This window comes from Vitis vinifera, chromosome 9, assembly GCF_030704535.1.
Source record: "Vitis vinifera cultivar Pinot Noir 40024 chromosome 9, ASM3070453v1".
Taxonomy (NCBI): Eukaryota; Viridiplantae; Streptophyta; class Magnoliopsida; order Vitales; family Vitaceae; genus Vitis; species Vitis vinifera.
In genome coordinates, this window is record NC_081813.1 from 13,151,623 (window position 1) to 13,168,464 (window position 16,842).

A 16,842-nucleotide genomic window follows, 5' to 3' on the forward strand; every position below is an offset into this window, starting at 1 on the left:
TATATAGTGCAGCGGTGTTCTCCTGAACCTTCCTAATATTTTCGACCTATATTTTTTAGATATTTTGAGATATTTTGCTTTAGATATTTGTTGTCTAAATTCCCAAACTCTCCTTGTAATCCACCTATCATGGGATTCCTTAGTTTTTAAGTAAGTAAAAAGGGTGAATAACCCCATATAAATAGTTTGTAATTTCCTTTACAGAATCGAATCGGAAGAATATCGATATATTATGTAATCAAGAAAAGCAAGAAATATATTTCCAAAGCACTTGCTCTGTTTTTCTGTCATATATTTGTTTTCTCGTTAATTTTCTTACTAGTCAAACAAGCTCTGAGGAAGTTTCCTCAGAGAATGAGTGGCTAGACTTTTAGTTCCTTGAAGTTAAGGTTGCAGGGAAAGTTTCTAAGTGCAATAATTAGTAGCTTTATGGTTTCAGTGATTAATGAAGAGAAAGTATGATCCTTTAATGATTTCTATGTTTTTAGTTAACTTAAAACACCTTCAAGTCACTTGAGCCAGTACTTGGTAAGACACGTGATCTCCGTCTATGGAGATGCACTTGTTTATCTCTTGCGAGCTTTTGGGAAGTGACTTGGAGGTAGGATTTTTCTAGAATTGCCAACATGTGGTAAGCTTTTGGACTCCGAGGAGACTTCCATTAGTTATCTCTTGCGAGCTTGAGAAGGGAAGTCCAAAGTTAAAGATCACCTTGAATGGCAAATGCTAGATGAGAGACACGAGCTATTGCAAGTTGCATAAGTGAGAAGGAATTAGAGTTGGAATCCATTTAAAGGTTACATCTGTACAACACTAGTTAGAGAATTGACTATATGTTAATTCTCTAATGCGAGGAAACAAACCAAATGGCCGGAGCTCTGTTTTTGTATAAGGAACCTCCCCTGTGAACCTAAACCTTCAAGGAATGTTTTTCTTCATAAGTAATTTCCATTACTTTCTTTTTGGTTAGTTTAAAACCAAACCCTTTTCACTCAAACAACTTTATGTTTTCTTTTAAAGCTAACCCTGAAATGAAAAAGCACCAACTCAGCTTTGAATTGGTATCAGTTGTGAGTTGAAAACCCTTCCCAGTGAACGATCCTAGAGCCACTATGCTATAGTAGCTTTGTCTTTGCTACCCTAGTTCATGGTGTAATAGGTTATAAATTTTGTTGATTACTACCTCAATCAAGGAGCACCAGCTGGAAATAAATCAGCTGATACACCGACTGGGCACTGAATCATTAGTGCATCCAAAAAAGTAGGCACATCATTCATATTTCCTTTCCAACTAGCATAAAAAAATGTGAATATTATTTCAAAATCACATGTGCACATAGCATTTTGTGTTATAACTTTTTTTTGACTCCTAAAACTATTTTGTTTATTAATAGGAAAGTTGGAACCCATGCACTAATATGGGTGTCATAAATTGCACTAATGTAGTCTTACAACAAAAGGATATTTATTATTATTAGGGAAACAAAAGAATTAAAAGGGAAGTTTTTATTTATTGTTTCAATCTTATGGGAACTCCTTAAGATTTCAAAAGAATGGTTAATTAGTTAACAAAAGAATTTTGAATGAAAGATCTTTGAAAAATCAAAATTTGGTCTTGACTTTCAAATCGAGTGTTTTTAAGTGGCTTGTTAGCCTACTATTTGATGTATATGGTGAAAGCCTTGAAGTGCTTTCATATGGATGAATCACACCTGTCTAACTTCTCTATGATTGTTCATTCCCTTAGAGTGAACAAACATAGGTTTCATCTCAAAGAAGAAATAAGGAATTATTTGATCCAAAAATATTATATATGAGTGTGAGTAATGGAAATATATCTTAAAAATCATACATAATTAAATATAAAATGTTGTATCAAATTGCAAGCAAGATATAGTTTTTCACCAATATAAAGATAATGGAATAAGATCAAACATTTATTATTGAGCAACCGACATGATTGATATCTTCTAGAATAACATAGTAGAAGATAGACATAAAATGCAATTTTCTGGACGCCTCCTACGTACACAATTAAACTTTTTTTTTTTTTTCCAACCAATGCATGGAATTCCACAAGATACCACTTTTGACTTATGGGCAGAATATTAATTTTTAGCTCATTTTCCCACTTGGATTTTTGTATAAAAGAGCAAGATTATCTTTAAAGAAGAAATAACAAGATTGTGTTTCGTTTTTTAAACATTTTTTAGTTTTCATTTTATATTTTCAAATTTTTTGAAAACAGATTTATTTTTTATTTTCTTAAAAATTTCAGATGATTTAAAAAATGAAAATAATTTTTAGAAAATGAAATTTGTAAAATATGTTTGGATTTAACTTTTGCTAATGTAAGCAATGATGAAAAGAAATATAATTCAAAATTTTATATAATGCACAATGTTATGAGACAAATTTTGATGTTTCATTTGAGTTTACATGAAAATAGAAAAAAACTATCCTAACATATTTTTTAACCTAATATTATTTTTTAAATGAAAATACAAAATATTTTTTAATTATTAAAAGGCAATTTTCTAGCTAGACGCCTAATATGAACACTTTTTTTTTTTCAACCCAAGCATGGAATTCTACACAAGTAGAGACCAAATTGAAGAGTCCTTTGTTCACATTTATCACTCACCGTCTATCCTTTTCTTTTGACTTACACGAAGACTATATTAATTTTTATTAGCTTATTTTCACAGCTATGTTTCGACTATGACTTTTACACAAATGGGTGCGAACAATTATAAAAGTAGGTGAGAATTTAAGACTATATTTGGTTTCAAAAAATATTAAAATAATATCAAAAGAAAATAATTTTCCTTTTTTTTTTCTTAAAATTTTTGAGAACCAATTATACCTAAAGGACTATGGAAAAGATGACCCAACCAACGCATTAATTTCACGTGTGAACCTAACAAAATTTTCTCACCGCCACTTGCATCCCTAACATGATATATTATTATCCTCAGCCTAGCTCTTGGGTGTGATATGTCTAAATCCTCAAAATGGTGAGGTTGTTGTGTAAGTGCTTGACTTGGGTTTGGTTATTGCTCTTGGTGCACAAACATCCTATTCATGCATTAGGAGGTTGCATTGAGAGAGAGAGAAGAGGCTTGCTTGAATTCAAGGCATTTCTAATGTTGAATAACGAAGATCCAGATCTTCTTCTTCCTTCATGGGTTGATGATGAATCTAGCAATTGTTGTGAATGGGAGCGAGTTGGTTGCGATCCTATTACAGGTCAAGTTACAGGCCTTTTTCTAAACAATACAAGGCAAATTTCAAGTTTAAAGGATTCGTCAGCGCCCAAATGGTTAGAATATCACGCCAATGACAAATATTGGTTACTAAATGCCTCTTTATTTCTTCCTTTTGGAGAACTTCGTAATTTGGATTTATCAGCAAATTCATTTGATGGATGCATTGAGTTTGAAGGTATGTCATCTGTCTTCACTTGAATTTTAGATTGTCTGATAAAAAAGAGCAAGATTAATATCTCTAAAGTAGATTTAGAGATAGAATCACGTTGCCTTTGTTTGGCAAAAACATGTCTGATTTTTATTTCTATTTTCATTTTATGAAATAGTTTTTATTTTAAATTTTTAATTAAAAAATAACATATTAATTAATTTTTCTTGTAAGGAATGGGAGGCTTTTAAAAGCAAAGTTTGCTTCATTGTAAGGAATGGGAGAGTTAAGTTTTGGTTGGATGACTGGTGAGGGGACGCTTCGTTGAAAGACTCTTTCCCTGCTTTGTTTGCCATTGTCAGATAAAGGAGTCATGGGTATCAGATATGCAGGAGTAGGATGGGGCAGAGGGTCACTGGCGTCCCTGTTTCTTTAGACAGTTTCACAATTGGGTGTTAGAGGTGGTGGAGGATATAATAAGAGGGATTATTCCTGTGTTAGAATAAGAAAATAGTCTTAGAAGTTTTCACTCCATCATTGTCTGAGTGAATGAAGTGAGTTTTAGCATGAGATATATATTAGTAGTATTTTAAATAGGCAGTGATAGGATCAGCAAAGAGTCAAGACTAGCACTTATTACACCCTCGGTCTTCTCAATAAGACCGGTAGCTCTAATTTGATCTTCTGAAAAGCTGTGTATAATAATAATAAAATATTACAAAAATAAATAATTTAATATTTAATATTATTAAACACTATTTGATTTTAAATTCTATTTAAAATTAAATAAAAAATAAATAAATAAACTCCACCTCAAATAATATTTAAAGTTTCAAAAAATTGGAAATGAAGGATATTTTCTCAAAGTGGGAAGACTCTTTTTCTTCCTGATATCATATTTTTAAATATTTGCAAAGGGCAATGTAAAAAAAATCGAAAATTTATTATATAAATGTATTGTACATTAATAGTTAATTTTTTGAATTTATTATTCAGTTTAAATTTCTTTTTTTTTATTTATTTTATAAAACTGATTGAACTTTCATAATATTTCTTCTAATCAAAATTAATTTCTCCTCTTTGTAGGCTTTGAAAATTGTCAAGCTTAAAAACATTGGAGGTCTTGAACATCAGTAGTAATGAGTTTGACAACAATATAATAGGATCGTTGAAGGCGATAACATCCCTTAAAAGTTTGGTTATGCGGAAAATAGGCTTATATGGATCTTTTCCCATTAGAGGTAATGTTAGTCCTCTACTTTATTTTGATCTCCAAAGTTATGTACAATGTATTTTTATAACTTGAAGGTTTCTTGGTTAATTTGTTTTTCTTTTGTTCATTTTTAATGTAGAATTAGCAAGTTTGAGAGACTTAGAAATATTGGATTTGCGCCACAATGTCTTGGAGGGCTTCCGATCATCAACACAAGGTACTATATGTGTATTGAACCTTCAAGTTTTCTTATCTACAATTAGAGGGGCCGGATGTCAGAGAGGGTTACAAACCGTGGTCCAATCCTAGGACATAGAGTCCAATTAATTGGTGATTTTTGTAAGAGCAACAACAAATATCCCTTTTTTTTCCCCTTACGATCCTATAATTAATGGAGAAAAATCAGATTTTTTTTTTCTTTTTTCAAATTTTTATCTCACAAGATGATTATTGAACTTTTATGACAATAATAATAATAATCGTCATAATTCCCTTAAAAGCTCAATAATTATTATTATTATTATTATTATTGAACTTCTAAGTGGATGATGATTATTAAAATAATAATAATAGATGTTGTTATGTCTATTATTGAACTTCTAATTGAGGAGCATCTATTATCATAATGATAATAGAGGTGGTAAGGTCAGACACATATATTTGAATGCCAACTAATTACTTTATTGGCCAAAGCTTCAACTACTTGCATCTTAATTCTTATATCATCAACTACCTACTAGTTTAAGCCCAACAGTGAGCCCATCATTGGATTGGATCATAGACTCAACTTCCAAATCTCCCATTTTCACATGTGGGCTTCAAGAGTGGTGAATGTAGTTAAGAGTCTCTCAAGGGTGCACATATCCCCTGGCCCCAAAATTAATCACATGGCGAGGTTAGTCATGAGGACGCATTAGGTCCAAAATGGAAAATATCAAAGAAAGGAATGAACTATTATAAAAATATCAGAACTGATCTTCAACACTGATGTGAGATTTTAAGTTAGTATTCTGCCTTTAATGGAAGAAGTGGAGGCATTTTAAAGCTTACATGGACTCCAAAACCGATTTTTCTTAAGCCTTAACCCTCATGATCCTTGATTAGGTTTTAGGGTCTTCAAACATGCCATTGGTGCATGGTGATACCTATTTTGTTTGATCATTACTATCAAAAACTTTGTTAATGCAACAATGTTTTTGGATGAGTATGTGTTCTCATCTAAAGATTTGAGATTTGAGATTTGAAATTTTGTTAGAGTGAGCTCCTTAATCCCAGAAGCTGATGTGAAGAGTATCTATCTAATCATTTTTTTTTTCACTCTCTAGACCATAAGACTGCTTTTTTGAAACTGTTAAAAGTAGTGTCTTGTCTGATATATTCGTTGCTTTTTTTTCCTTGTGGATATTTAGGCAGTAAATGACATTTTTATGCCATGCATATTGATGGTAGATATCCTAATTTTTTTTTAGTATTGCCTATTGTTTGAGATGATGACTCTTTGGAGAAAAATTGACATAACATAGATTTGAAAATAAATTGGTTAGCCTCTCATCTAGTAGAAAGCGCACATTTCAACCTAGTGCTTGTGGCACTCAATGAGAGCCCCATACTCGTCTCATCCCCAATCAGTATAGTTCCATACTTGCCTTAATAGGGGCGGGTCGAGTCGGATAACCCGTTTAACCCATGAAACTACAATCCCTGTCTATCACCATTTTAGCAATCAACTAGTTTACCATACTTTGAAAAGCATTCAAATGATTTATCATTGGAGTTCTTTCCTTTAACTTCATGTTTATTAACTTCAACAAAAATATTTTAATCATAGCACTTTTTTTTTTAAAAAAAAAAATATTAACTTGTATTTCATGAGATCATATGAATTTATTTTATTTGCTACATGATTACATGAGGGTTTATCAATCCATTGCCTAATATATGTTATTGCCTTTTTGTTCATCTTCTTCCCCTTCAAGTTAAAATATTCATTGGCTTAGCTTCTTTACCCTTAAGAGTATCTAATAAATCTTTGATGATGACAAAATCTTCCATTGTGGACTTCCATATATCCAACCTAATTTTCCATCCTTTTCAAAACCAATTACTCCCATAACCAAGCTCTAATACCACTTATGAGAGGTAGATGATAATTGAAGAACAACTTGGTCAAGTGGGAATAGCTAACAAATGAGAATGATGAATATTTCACATGCATAGATTCAAAATTCTTCCAAAATTATAACCTAGCGAGAAAGTATAACCATAATAATAATAATATATATAAGTAAGATGATATTGGTTATAACGTGGAGAAACCCTCCTAAAGGAGATCAAAATCCATATTAAAGTTCACTAAAAATAAACTATTAAAGTCATTTCCAATGAAATAAAAAACATATTCCATCTATAAAATGAAATATTAAAATTACTAATTGAAGCCTTTATGTTGAATTTTTGCTCTTGTTTTTAATTCATTAGTCTTCCAAGGGAATTCTCCATGTAGTCCCCCATCAACAAGACTAATCCTACGGTTATGTTTAGTTTGGCTTGATAGGATAAATGGGAGAAAAAAATTTATAATTCTTGACATATATACATTCCATCTTTCCCTGTAACTCATATATAATGGAAATGAGAAAAATGATAAATATATTATTCCCCTTTATTTTATTCTATTATCAATTAAATATGAGATAAAAAACGAGATAATTTGTATTCTTATATTCTATTGTCAACTAAATACTGATAACCTAATATTAGGTTTAATTGATTAGATAGGATAGAATAACATGAGATATACATATTTTAGGATATATATATATATATATATATATATATAATAGATGATGTACATGTTTAGTTTGTAGGAAGAGTGACAAATAAGATGAAAAATATATTGCATTTCGATATTTACTACTAAAAAAAAAAATTATGAAACCCATCTTTATGTCTCGTATTATTTGGAAATCATGTTACAATTTATGGTTTAGTAACTTTTATTTCTTTGTTAATAATATTTATAATTAAAATATTTAAAATATTATATTATGTTGTTTAAATCTATAAAAACATTTTGTTTATATCAATATTCTTGTATAATAGTATTAATTTAGGTTGTATTAAAACCATACTTTTTCAAAATTTTTGTACTAGAAATTTTATTTTCTAACCATTTTTTTTTCTATTTTGCAAAATGAGTAATTGAGAAAAACTGAAAAAAAAATGAAGAAAATGAATAATAAAAATAAATTTAAGATTTTTATGATATTTGTATTCCATATTTCAATTTAGTATCATTATATGAAAAAGTTAAATTATTACATCAATTATTTTTTCCATTCTCAATTTAATATGAGAGATCATAAATTAACTAAATACGAAATAAAATATAATATCACACATTTTTTTTTTAATTTCATACTATATCCAACCTATCCGAGAAAATAAATTAATATAGTAAATAACAAAAAGTTACTCAAATATGTTAGCAAGGCTTGTCAAAGACATAAACTTGGTTTTGAGCATCTTAAGTACCAGAGAAGTTTTGACACACAATGAAAACCAATTTCAATGTGTATATCTTGACACTTAAATATTCTTTTGATGACCACATCCATCTTAATCCAGACCTAAAAGCCTCTAAGCAAAGCTCCTGCGCACAGGCCTCAGCCTAAGCCCATTAAACTATTTTGGGTAACTTTTAGATAGCTTAATGAAGTTGTAATAAGATAAATAATATACTACTCACTTGTTTTTTTTTTCCCCTCTAATTTGCATCCTTCTTTCCTTTTCCATTGTTTTATCCTTCCCCTCATCATTGCGGAGATGCAACCATGACCTTGAAAGAAAGGATAAAAGCATTAAACTGCTGTGTTTTCTTTCGGAAGCTAGATTTGGAAGCTTTCAGCAATTTGGAGATCTTAAATTTGAGGCTGAATTGTTTGACTGGGAGTGTTCCTTCATCTATACGGGCCTTATCTTCTCTCAAGGTTTTATCATTATCTAATAATCGGCTCAACAGCTCCTTATCCATTCAAGGTAGATGTTATTGTGTATGTCGATTTTATCTGAAAGGATAGACTAAATTCAAGGACATGATTACATGTGCTATACTTTTTTTGTAGGCTTATGTGAACTGAAGAAGCTTGAGGAGTTAGATCTCAGTCTAAACTCCTTTGAAGGAATACTTCCACCATGTTTGAACAATTTGACATCTCTGAGATTATTGGATCTCTCTCAAAACCTACTCACAGGAAGCATCTCTTCTTCTTTGATCGCCGGCCTCTCATCCCTTGTATATATCGATCTGAGTCATAATCATTTTGAAGGTTCATTCTCATTCAGCTCATTTGCTAATCACTCTAAGCTAGAGGTGGTTGAATTTACAAATGACAACAACAAATTTGAGATTGAAACTGAACATTCAACTTGGGTTCCTATGTTTCAATTGAAGGTTCTGATAATATCAAACTGTAGCCTTAATAAGCTCACTGGTGGTATTCCTAAGTTCCTTCAGTACCAATACAGTCTGACAGTAGTCGTTCTCTCTCTCAATAACTTGTCTGGAAGCTTCCCCTATTGGTTGCTTGAGAACAATAGAGACTTAAAGTTTCTAAACCTAAGGCATAACTCTTTCATGGGTCAAATTCACCTGACATGTTGCCCCAATATCTATTTGGATTGGATGGATATCTCAGATAATCTGTTCAATGGGCAGCTTCAAGAAAATATAGTGCAGATGATTCCTCAGTTAAGCCATCTAAATCTATCAAATAATGGCTTTGAAGGTAATATCCTATCATTGATAGTTCAAATGAGTAACTTAAAGGAATTGGATGTGTCTGGTAATGATTTCTCAGGAGAAGTACCAAAGCAATTTGTTGGTGGTTGTCATAATCTGAAGGTTTTGAAATTGTCGAATAATGGATTTCGTGGCCAAATATTTTCAGAATACTTTAACTTGACAGGATTAGAGTATTTGCATTTGGACAATAATGAGTTTTCAGGGACTCTCTCAGATGTAATCACCAGAAGCCCTTTAAGTTTGCTGGACATCCGCAACAACTACATGTCTGGTGAGATGCCGAACTGGATAGGTAACATGACTTTGAGGACGCTGGCCATGGGGAACAACAGCTTTAAAGGTCAGTTACCATGTGAAGTAGTTGCACTCAAGTTTTTTGACATATCTCATAATGCTCTTTCAGGTTCTCTTCCTTCTTGTGAGAAACCACAGTTTTTAGAGCATATACATTTGCAAGGAAACAGGTTTACAGGAGCAATACCGGAAGATTTTCTCAACTCCTTATCTCTATTGACCTTGGACATTAGAGATAACAGCTTGATGGAAGCATTCCCAAGTCAATTGTGGCACTTTCCAACCTAAGAATTCTTCTGCTTGGAGGAAACCATTTAAGTGGCCTGATTCCAAATCACCTATGCCAATTGACCAAAATAAGTTTGATGGATCTATCGAACAACTCTTTTTCTGGGTCAATCCCTAGGTGTTTGGGGCATTGCCAATTTGGGGAGACAACCACCAGTGACAATGTGTTTGCGCCATCAACTCAGTTTGGTTTCGGGAATGGAATCCATATATATGCAGGTTACCTAGAGAGATATTTCTACATCAATGGTGATATATATGATGAACAAGATGAAGTTGAGTTTGTAACAAAATACAGGTCTGGCTCCTATAAAGGTGACATTCTTAACTTAATGTCTGGATTGGATTTGTCATGCAACAACTTAACCGGTGAAATCCCTCATGAACTGGGAAAATCCTTCTCGCTTTGATTTCCAAATTAGTTTTCTGATTAATTTTTCTATGAAATGGGCCTTACTTATTTCTTTCATTCATCTTTGGTTTTCTCATTGGTTTGAATTTAGTTGAAAACTCATTTTCTTCTTATGTAGATTCAAGAATAGGTCTTGATTGAGCTTGGTGTGGACTCCAAGTGTGCTTCAAAAGAAGGTGTACAACTGAAGTTGGAAGGTGCTAGTCAAGTAATCTGAGAAGGATTGGTATACTTGAGCTAAGTAAAACCTTGTACTTAGATGGTTTTTATTCATTATGGATGCTCTTGGTCACTTGTAAGCCTATGTTTTTTTTTTATCTCTTCAGAGATTTTCCATATCAAATCATGGTGTAATTTCCTTACTCTCTCTATCTCTTCATTAGTTAATTTTTTTTAATGATTATCTTGGCTAAAGAAATTGCCTTGTTTCGATGAGCAGATTAGTAGATAATTTGAGCTAAAATTTGATTGCACAATCCTTGAAATTGTTTAATTTCTTCCAACTTGTTTTTTGTTCAAAGTAAAGGTTTGTCTATTTACTTATTTATTTATTTGTGTTTAAATTAGTTGAAAGTTGATGAAAATTTTGATTGGAGAGTGTTGTTACATTTGCATGTGAATTGTATTAGTTTACTCATTGGAGACATGCATCAATTCTTGCATGTGAGTTGGCTTGTTTGTTCATCAATAATTGAAGGAAAAAAAAAATATAAAAACATGCTTCATATTCGCATGGAGTTCACTCTTAGAACTATAGTAATCCCTACCTCCTCCTGTGAATCCCACGACTCTCTTATCCATTATTACAATGAGGGAGCAAATCAAAACAAAAGAAACTCACACATGGTTTAGGGATCATTCAACATCATGAGTCTACAAGCTCCATGCCTACCTATAGTCTAGTAGTGAGTAACATAATATCAATTCAATTAGTGAAGTTCCTCAAACTTGATCAATATCAACATGTCGTGATGAGCCAAAAAATGTGATTGCCTTGTGCAAGCTGCAATCAAACTAAAGAAAATTTTAAGGAGAGAAAATCATTATTACAGATTCTTTTCAAATTGTTAAAAATGCATATTCACCCACCCTAGGTGTAGTCCATCATTGAGATTCTTTCATATTTATATCTACAATATTTTAAATATGGATTTTTTATAAATAATTTTAAATTAATGAAAATAAAAATGAGTTAAAATAATTAAGGATAAATTTTAGTTAAAATTAATGAGGACAAATGTATCAATTTGATTATTAGAATACATTTTAAGTTAATTTTATCGAACAACCTTAATACTCAAATTAAAAGATAAGTAATAGGTTTTGTTAACAACTTAAGAACTATTTAACTTAAAGACAATTTAAGTTATTAAGTAATAAACATTAAGTTTTACTAAACACACATTTGACATCAGAAAACAAATTCCCTCACATTTGACAACTTAAGTTATTAAGTAATAAAGATTAAGTTTTTACAATTAAGAGAAGGAAGAATGTACACAAGAAGGATTTAAGGCTCAACAAGTGAGTGCAATAATAAAATAAAAAGCCCCCATTAAGTATAAAGATCCTAGCAGCCCAATTATTTTAGTTTCTATAAGAAATGATAGCACTAGGAAGACTTAACTTAGGATAAGTGTAAATTTGATTCCCTTTTCATTTTATCAAATATTAGGACTAGGTGAGTTAAACCCTACTTCAACTACCTTGTGTTTAGTTGATAAATCTATCGAAGTGCCCAAGGGAGTGGTTGAAGATGTCCTAATATATGTGGATATTATACTATTGGAAAAAGAATGAAAGGATGAAGCTAATCTTATCCCTATCATCTTTGGTAGGCCTTTCCTAGCAACTTCTAATGCATGAATAATGAGAGGAATGACCATATGCAATTCTCCTTTAAGAATATGACATTATAGCTAATCATTTTCAATTTTTGAAAAATCTAAGTAAGGTGAACTATCTAATGAAGAAGTAGAGTGTGTGGACAACATGGCTAAAACTAGAATTGAAATTCTAAAGGATGAGGGAGAAAATGTTAAGTCTAAAGTAACTACAAACTTGGTTGCTTTGTAAGGACCATCTTACTAGCCTAAGTTTGATACTTTTGAGGAGGTGAAGGAAAAGGAAAAATCTGAAATCAAGACTAAAAAGCCAAAGACATAATTAAAGTGGCTACTAGCTAAGTGTTTTCTTAGAAGAAAGTTAGGAAAAAGATGTGGCAATATCTTTTGCCTTGACTAAACGCTTATGATCCTAGGGTATAAATAAATTTTGCAATAAAAGATGGTGTCAAGTCCACAAAGTGCATGGTCTTTAATTGTAGTAACCTAGGATTACTAGTTATCGTCTCCATAGGGATTCTAGTTGGAAGTGATTTTCAAAGGAAGGGATGCTCAGGATGTAGATCCTCATTTTTCACGTGCATCCCCACTCAATGGCAAGACTCATTTTCTTAATGAAAAAAACCGATTTTCATAAAATTGGAGTTGCCACTTATTTTTGTTTTTATTTTTTAAAGAAAAAATCAAATAAGAAACAAAAACCCTAAGAGTGACTCCTTATTTTTGGAAAAGCATGTTCTTGAAAATTCGAGTCTAGTCTAGGGGCCAGGTTACCAATTGGGAAGGTACCATAAAAGTAGCACCCCTCTAAGCCCTAAAACCAAGTCTCTATTAATTAGGTTGAAATTAATATGACAATTAATCAATAAATCATAGACACCAAAGCAGTAAAGGTGATTATGTTCAAAGCCTAACAAGGTGCTATTCACACCAAACTAAACATACTAAGGAAATGAAGCTCATAGGAAAAAAATATAGGTGTACCTTAGCTGCAATCCAAAGCGTTTTCATGAAAACACTAATGTTAGTTTAGATAATATAACGTATAGCATACATTTCATCCCATTCAAGAAATCACGCAATAATCAAAGCATAACAAAGTGATATCATACATGAGGGTGTTCACACACAAAGCTTGCATGTTAATAGAGTTAAAGAGATAAAAAGTGCAAGGGACGTACCTTGATAGAATTTATAGCTTACAATACGCTTGTATAAAGCTAGAGAGGGTTAAAATAATTATGATAACAACTATAATATTGATCCTTAATATAGATGACATATGCACAACTTAAATGAAAAGACAATAACTCAATAAGATTGAATGACAAGAATGTCTAAATTCAAATATGCATGCAGTCACATAAAAAGTTCTCACGAACCATCACAAGTTAGTTTGAGGTTTAAAGAAACATTGAATATCACATATGACACATAAAACTCATTGTTAAGACTAGCTTAGTACACAAGAGAAATAAAGAGAACAAAATTAGTAACTTAGTCCAAGTATGCAACAAAGGATCAGAATAGTCAGATTCATTAGAAAAATTCTAAATAAATACCTAGAAGCATTATTTCATCATAATAAAAATTAGGTAACATCCTCATTATCTCAATATCACGACATAAAATCCAAAATCAAGTGATAAGATTCCAACTATCTCTAGATTAAACAACAAATTAAACACTACACAAGATTACTAACATTCAGTTAGAACAGGAAGCCTCATAAAATAAATCCTAAAAAAATATCTAGAAGGGGAATTTTATTGCAAAAATAAAAAATAAAAAATTAGGGAACCTCTCCTACATTCTGAATAATTTATTAAAGCCCTATTCAATCCCAGTTTACAAAACTCTCCAAATGGATTACAACATGATAGAATTATAAGGCATGCACAAACTAATTTTTTTAACCAACCTAGAGGTATGATAAAATCCTACAAAAAATCATACAACATGGTCAAAATTCTATTTTACATGAAAAATAATGGTCAGGCAAGTATGCACACAAATCATTTTTAAAATAAAACAAACAAGCCCTTTGTTCAAAACCAGATCGGTGCAATAGGTACAACAAGGGAAAAATATTTCTCTTAATTGTTTAGTCTGTTTTTAGTAGTTTATGTGTTAAAATCAACTTCAAAAGTCTATGAAAAGGTGAATCTCAATAATGGACTACACCTAGAGAGGGAGTGAGTAGGTGTTGTAGAACAATTTAAAAATTCTCCCAACAAAGATTACCTAACCTTAGACTTTCTCAATGTCAATAAACTTCTCTTCCAACAATTATTCAACAAAGCATAACATCCACAAGCAATAATGTATGCACCAACACTCTTCCAACAATTTTTAAATGCAATACACATGCAAATGCTTCAACAATCCTCAAAAATAAATGAAAAGAACAAATATCTCCTCAACTCATATCAATTTACTTCATGATATCATTAACGAAAATGAGCAAAAAAATTATTAAGGATATTCCATGGATCATCACACTTATATCACCTCATATTTTTTTTTTCCATTCAACATGTTTTCCCAAGTAATCAATGATATAAATCAAAGTGTAGAGTGAGAGAAAGAGACAATTAACATCGGATTTTAATGTGGAAAACCTCTAAAGAGATAAAAAAACCACGGGACTACCACCGATTGAAAAACTCCACTATGAAGAAAAAAAATTGAGTACAAGGTTTTACCTAGCTCAAATCAATCAATCCTTCCCGGACCACTTGACTAGTACCTTCACTTTCAGCTTCTCACCTTCATCTTCTAGAGAACACTTGGAGTCTACACCAAGCTCAATCTCAGCCTCTTCTTGAATCCACACAAGAAGAAAATGGGTTTTTGCACAAACCCAAATAGAATGAGAGATTGAGATATGAATGAAGGAATGAATCAACCCATTTATTGCTCAAGAAAATCCATTAAAAACTAGTGTGGAAAACATTAAGAGAAGTGGATTTTCTTAGCAATCAAAAACCCCCAAATTAGGAAAAGAGGTGAGAAAATGAAGAACACATGGAGTGGTTGCAACTCTCTCCACGTTTTTTGCAGTCTCTGTCCAAAAATGAGAGAAGATTTCTTTTTAAAGTGTAAAAAGAAGCCCTTAATCTAATGGTTGAGATTTGATTTGGTTGGATTAATTTACCCCTGCACCTAGATCGATCCAGAAACAAGGAAATAAAAACCTTGCACCAAAAACCATTTCTCCCATATTTCTAACACATTTAAAGATCAAAAACAGGGTTGATTCACATTCAATCACCACACACTCGGCTACATACCTCGGCCTCTTAGCAAAGTCTTAATCTTCAAAGTCAAGTAGTCCGGAGAGGAATTGGAAAGTCGAGTTAGGGGATACTTAAGAATTTTGTTAGGTATTGCCAACCTTGCTAAACACTCACAATCTCCCCCTTTGGCAATTCTGGGACAAAACCCTTTACAGCACAAATAAGTATAAGTAAGTAAGCCTCGCCTAACTCTCATACAATTAAGGCCACTCACTCACTCAAAACCACAACCTATGTACTACAAAACCTGCAATTGAACTTCACAAACAAAACAATGAGTAGCACCTGTGTAAAGCAATTGAATATACATAATATATCAACAAGTATATCCAAAAAGTCTAATGTATATTAAAATCCAAATGAGACAATATCACATATCAACATGTATCTCAAAATATCCAATATCCAAAATAATCATCAACATGTGAATATCCAATCACCAAAATAATAACTGCAATGTCTCTCCCTCTTTTTGTCCCAGAAAGAGACAAAGGGCCACAATCTCCTCCTTTATATCCAAGAAAAAAACAAATGGATGACAATTCAATAGCCGAATATCTCACATCCAAATCAACAAACATCCACATTTCAACAAAATGTCAAATACACAAAAACCAAGGATTCACATATCACCAAGTATCCATATCAACATCCCAAAAAAATAAAGGATACAAGAATCTTCCCCTGACTCCCATCACATGGTTTCAATTAAAAACATTCAAAAAATGTTTTATCGCCATGAAAATAGATTCCAAACATGAAAATGTATGGAGATCACTCAAAATGAACAACCAAACCCTAGGATTAGCATTCCTAGAAACCAAGAACACTCCAAGGCCAAAATGAAATCTCAGACTACTAATACTACTGAAAAAAAAATAACAAAAGAAGCCAAACCTGAAGGCACGTACACTGAGGAAAGCAGAACAGGAAAAACCAACGCACACTTGAACTTTTGTCGGATTTTTTTTATATATAAAATGGAACCTTAAATATGGAGCACAGACTAGGAAAATCTTATTGGAACAAATTTCCAGAGAGAATTAATGGATGAACTAAAGTCCAAACATACTCCAGAAACTGTGCGATAGGATTTTAAACCAAAATCCTTATAAAAGATGAAGAAAACTCTGAAAAATAGGGCCAAAAATAGACGCCAAAGAGGCTAGAAGTGATGTGCAGTGAATCACAATCAGACCTTCGTGATTTCCAGTGGCTCAAACGTGTTTTCAGCCTTTCTGGGCAATGCACAGGCTGTGCAAAAAGCAGTT

The 16,842-nt window shown here is 31.9% G+C and overlaps 1 protein-coding gene across 1 annotated transcript; it reads left to right on the top strand.

Annotated features, from left to right (window-relative positions):
• The first annotated feature begins 4,517 nt into the window (after nucleotides 1–4,517).
• Nucleotides 4,518–10,863, top strand: LOC104877849 (receptor-like protein 8). Its single transcript, XM_019217584.2, is given in 6 exon segments — nucleotides 4,518–4,658; nucleotides 4,770–4,847; nucleotides 8,522–8,668; nucleotides 8,755–9,966; nucleotides 9,969–10,314; nucleotides 10,547–10,863. Coding segments are annotated over 6 exon segments (1,842 nt in total). The 5' UTR covers nucleotides 4,518–4,618; the 3' UTR covers nucleotides 10,566–10,863.
• The last annotated feature ends 5,979 nt before the right edge of the window (nucleotides 10,864–16,842 follow it).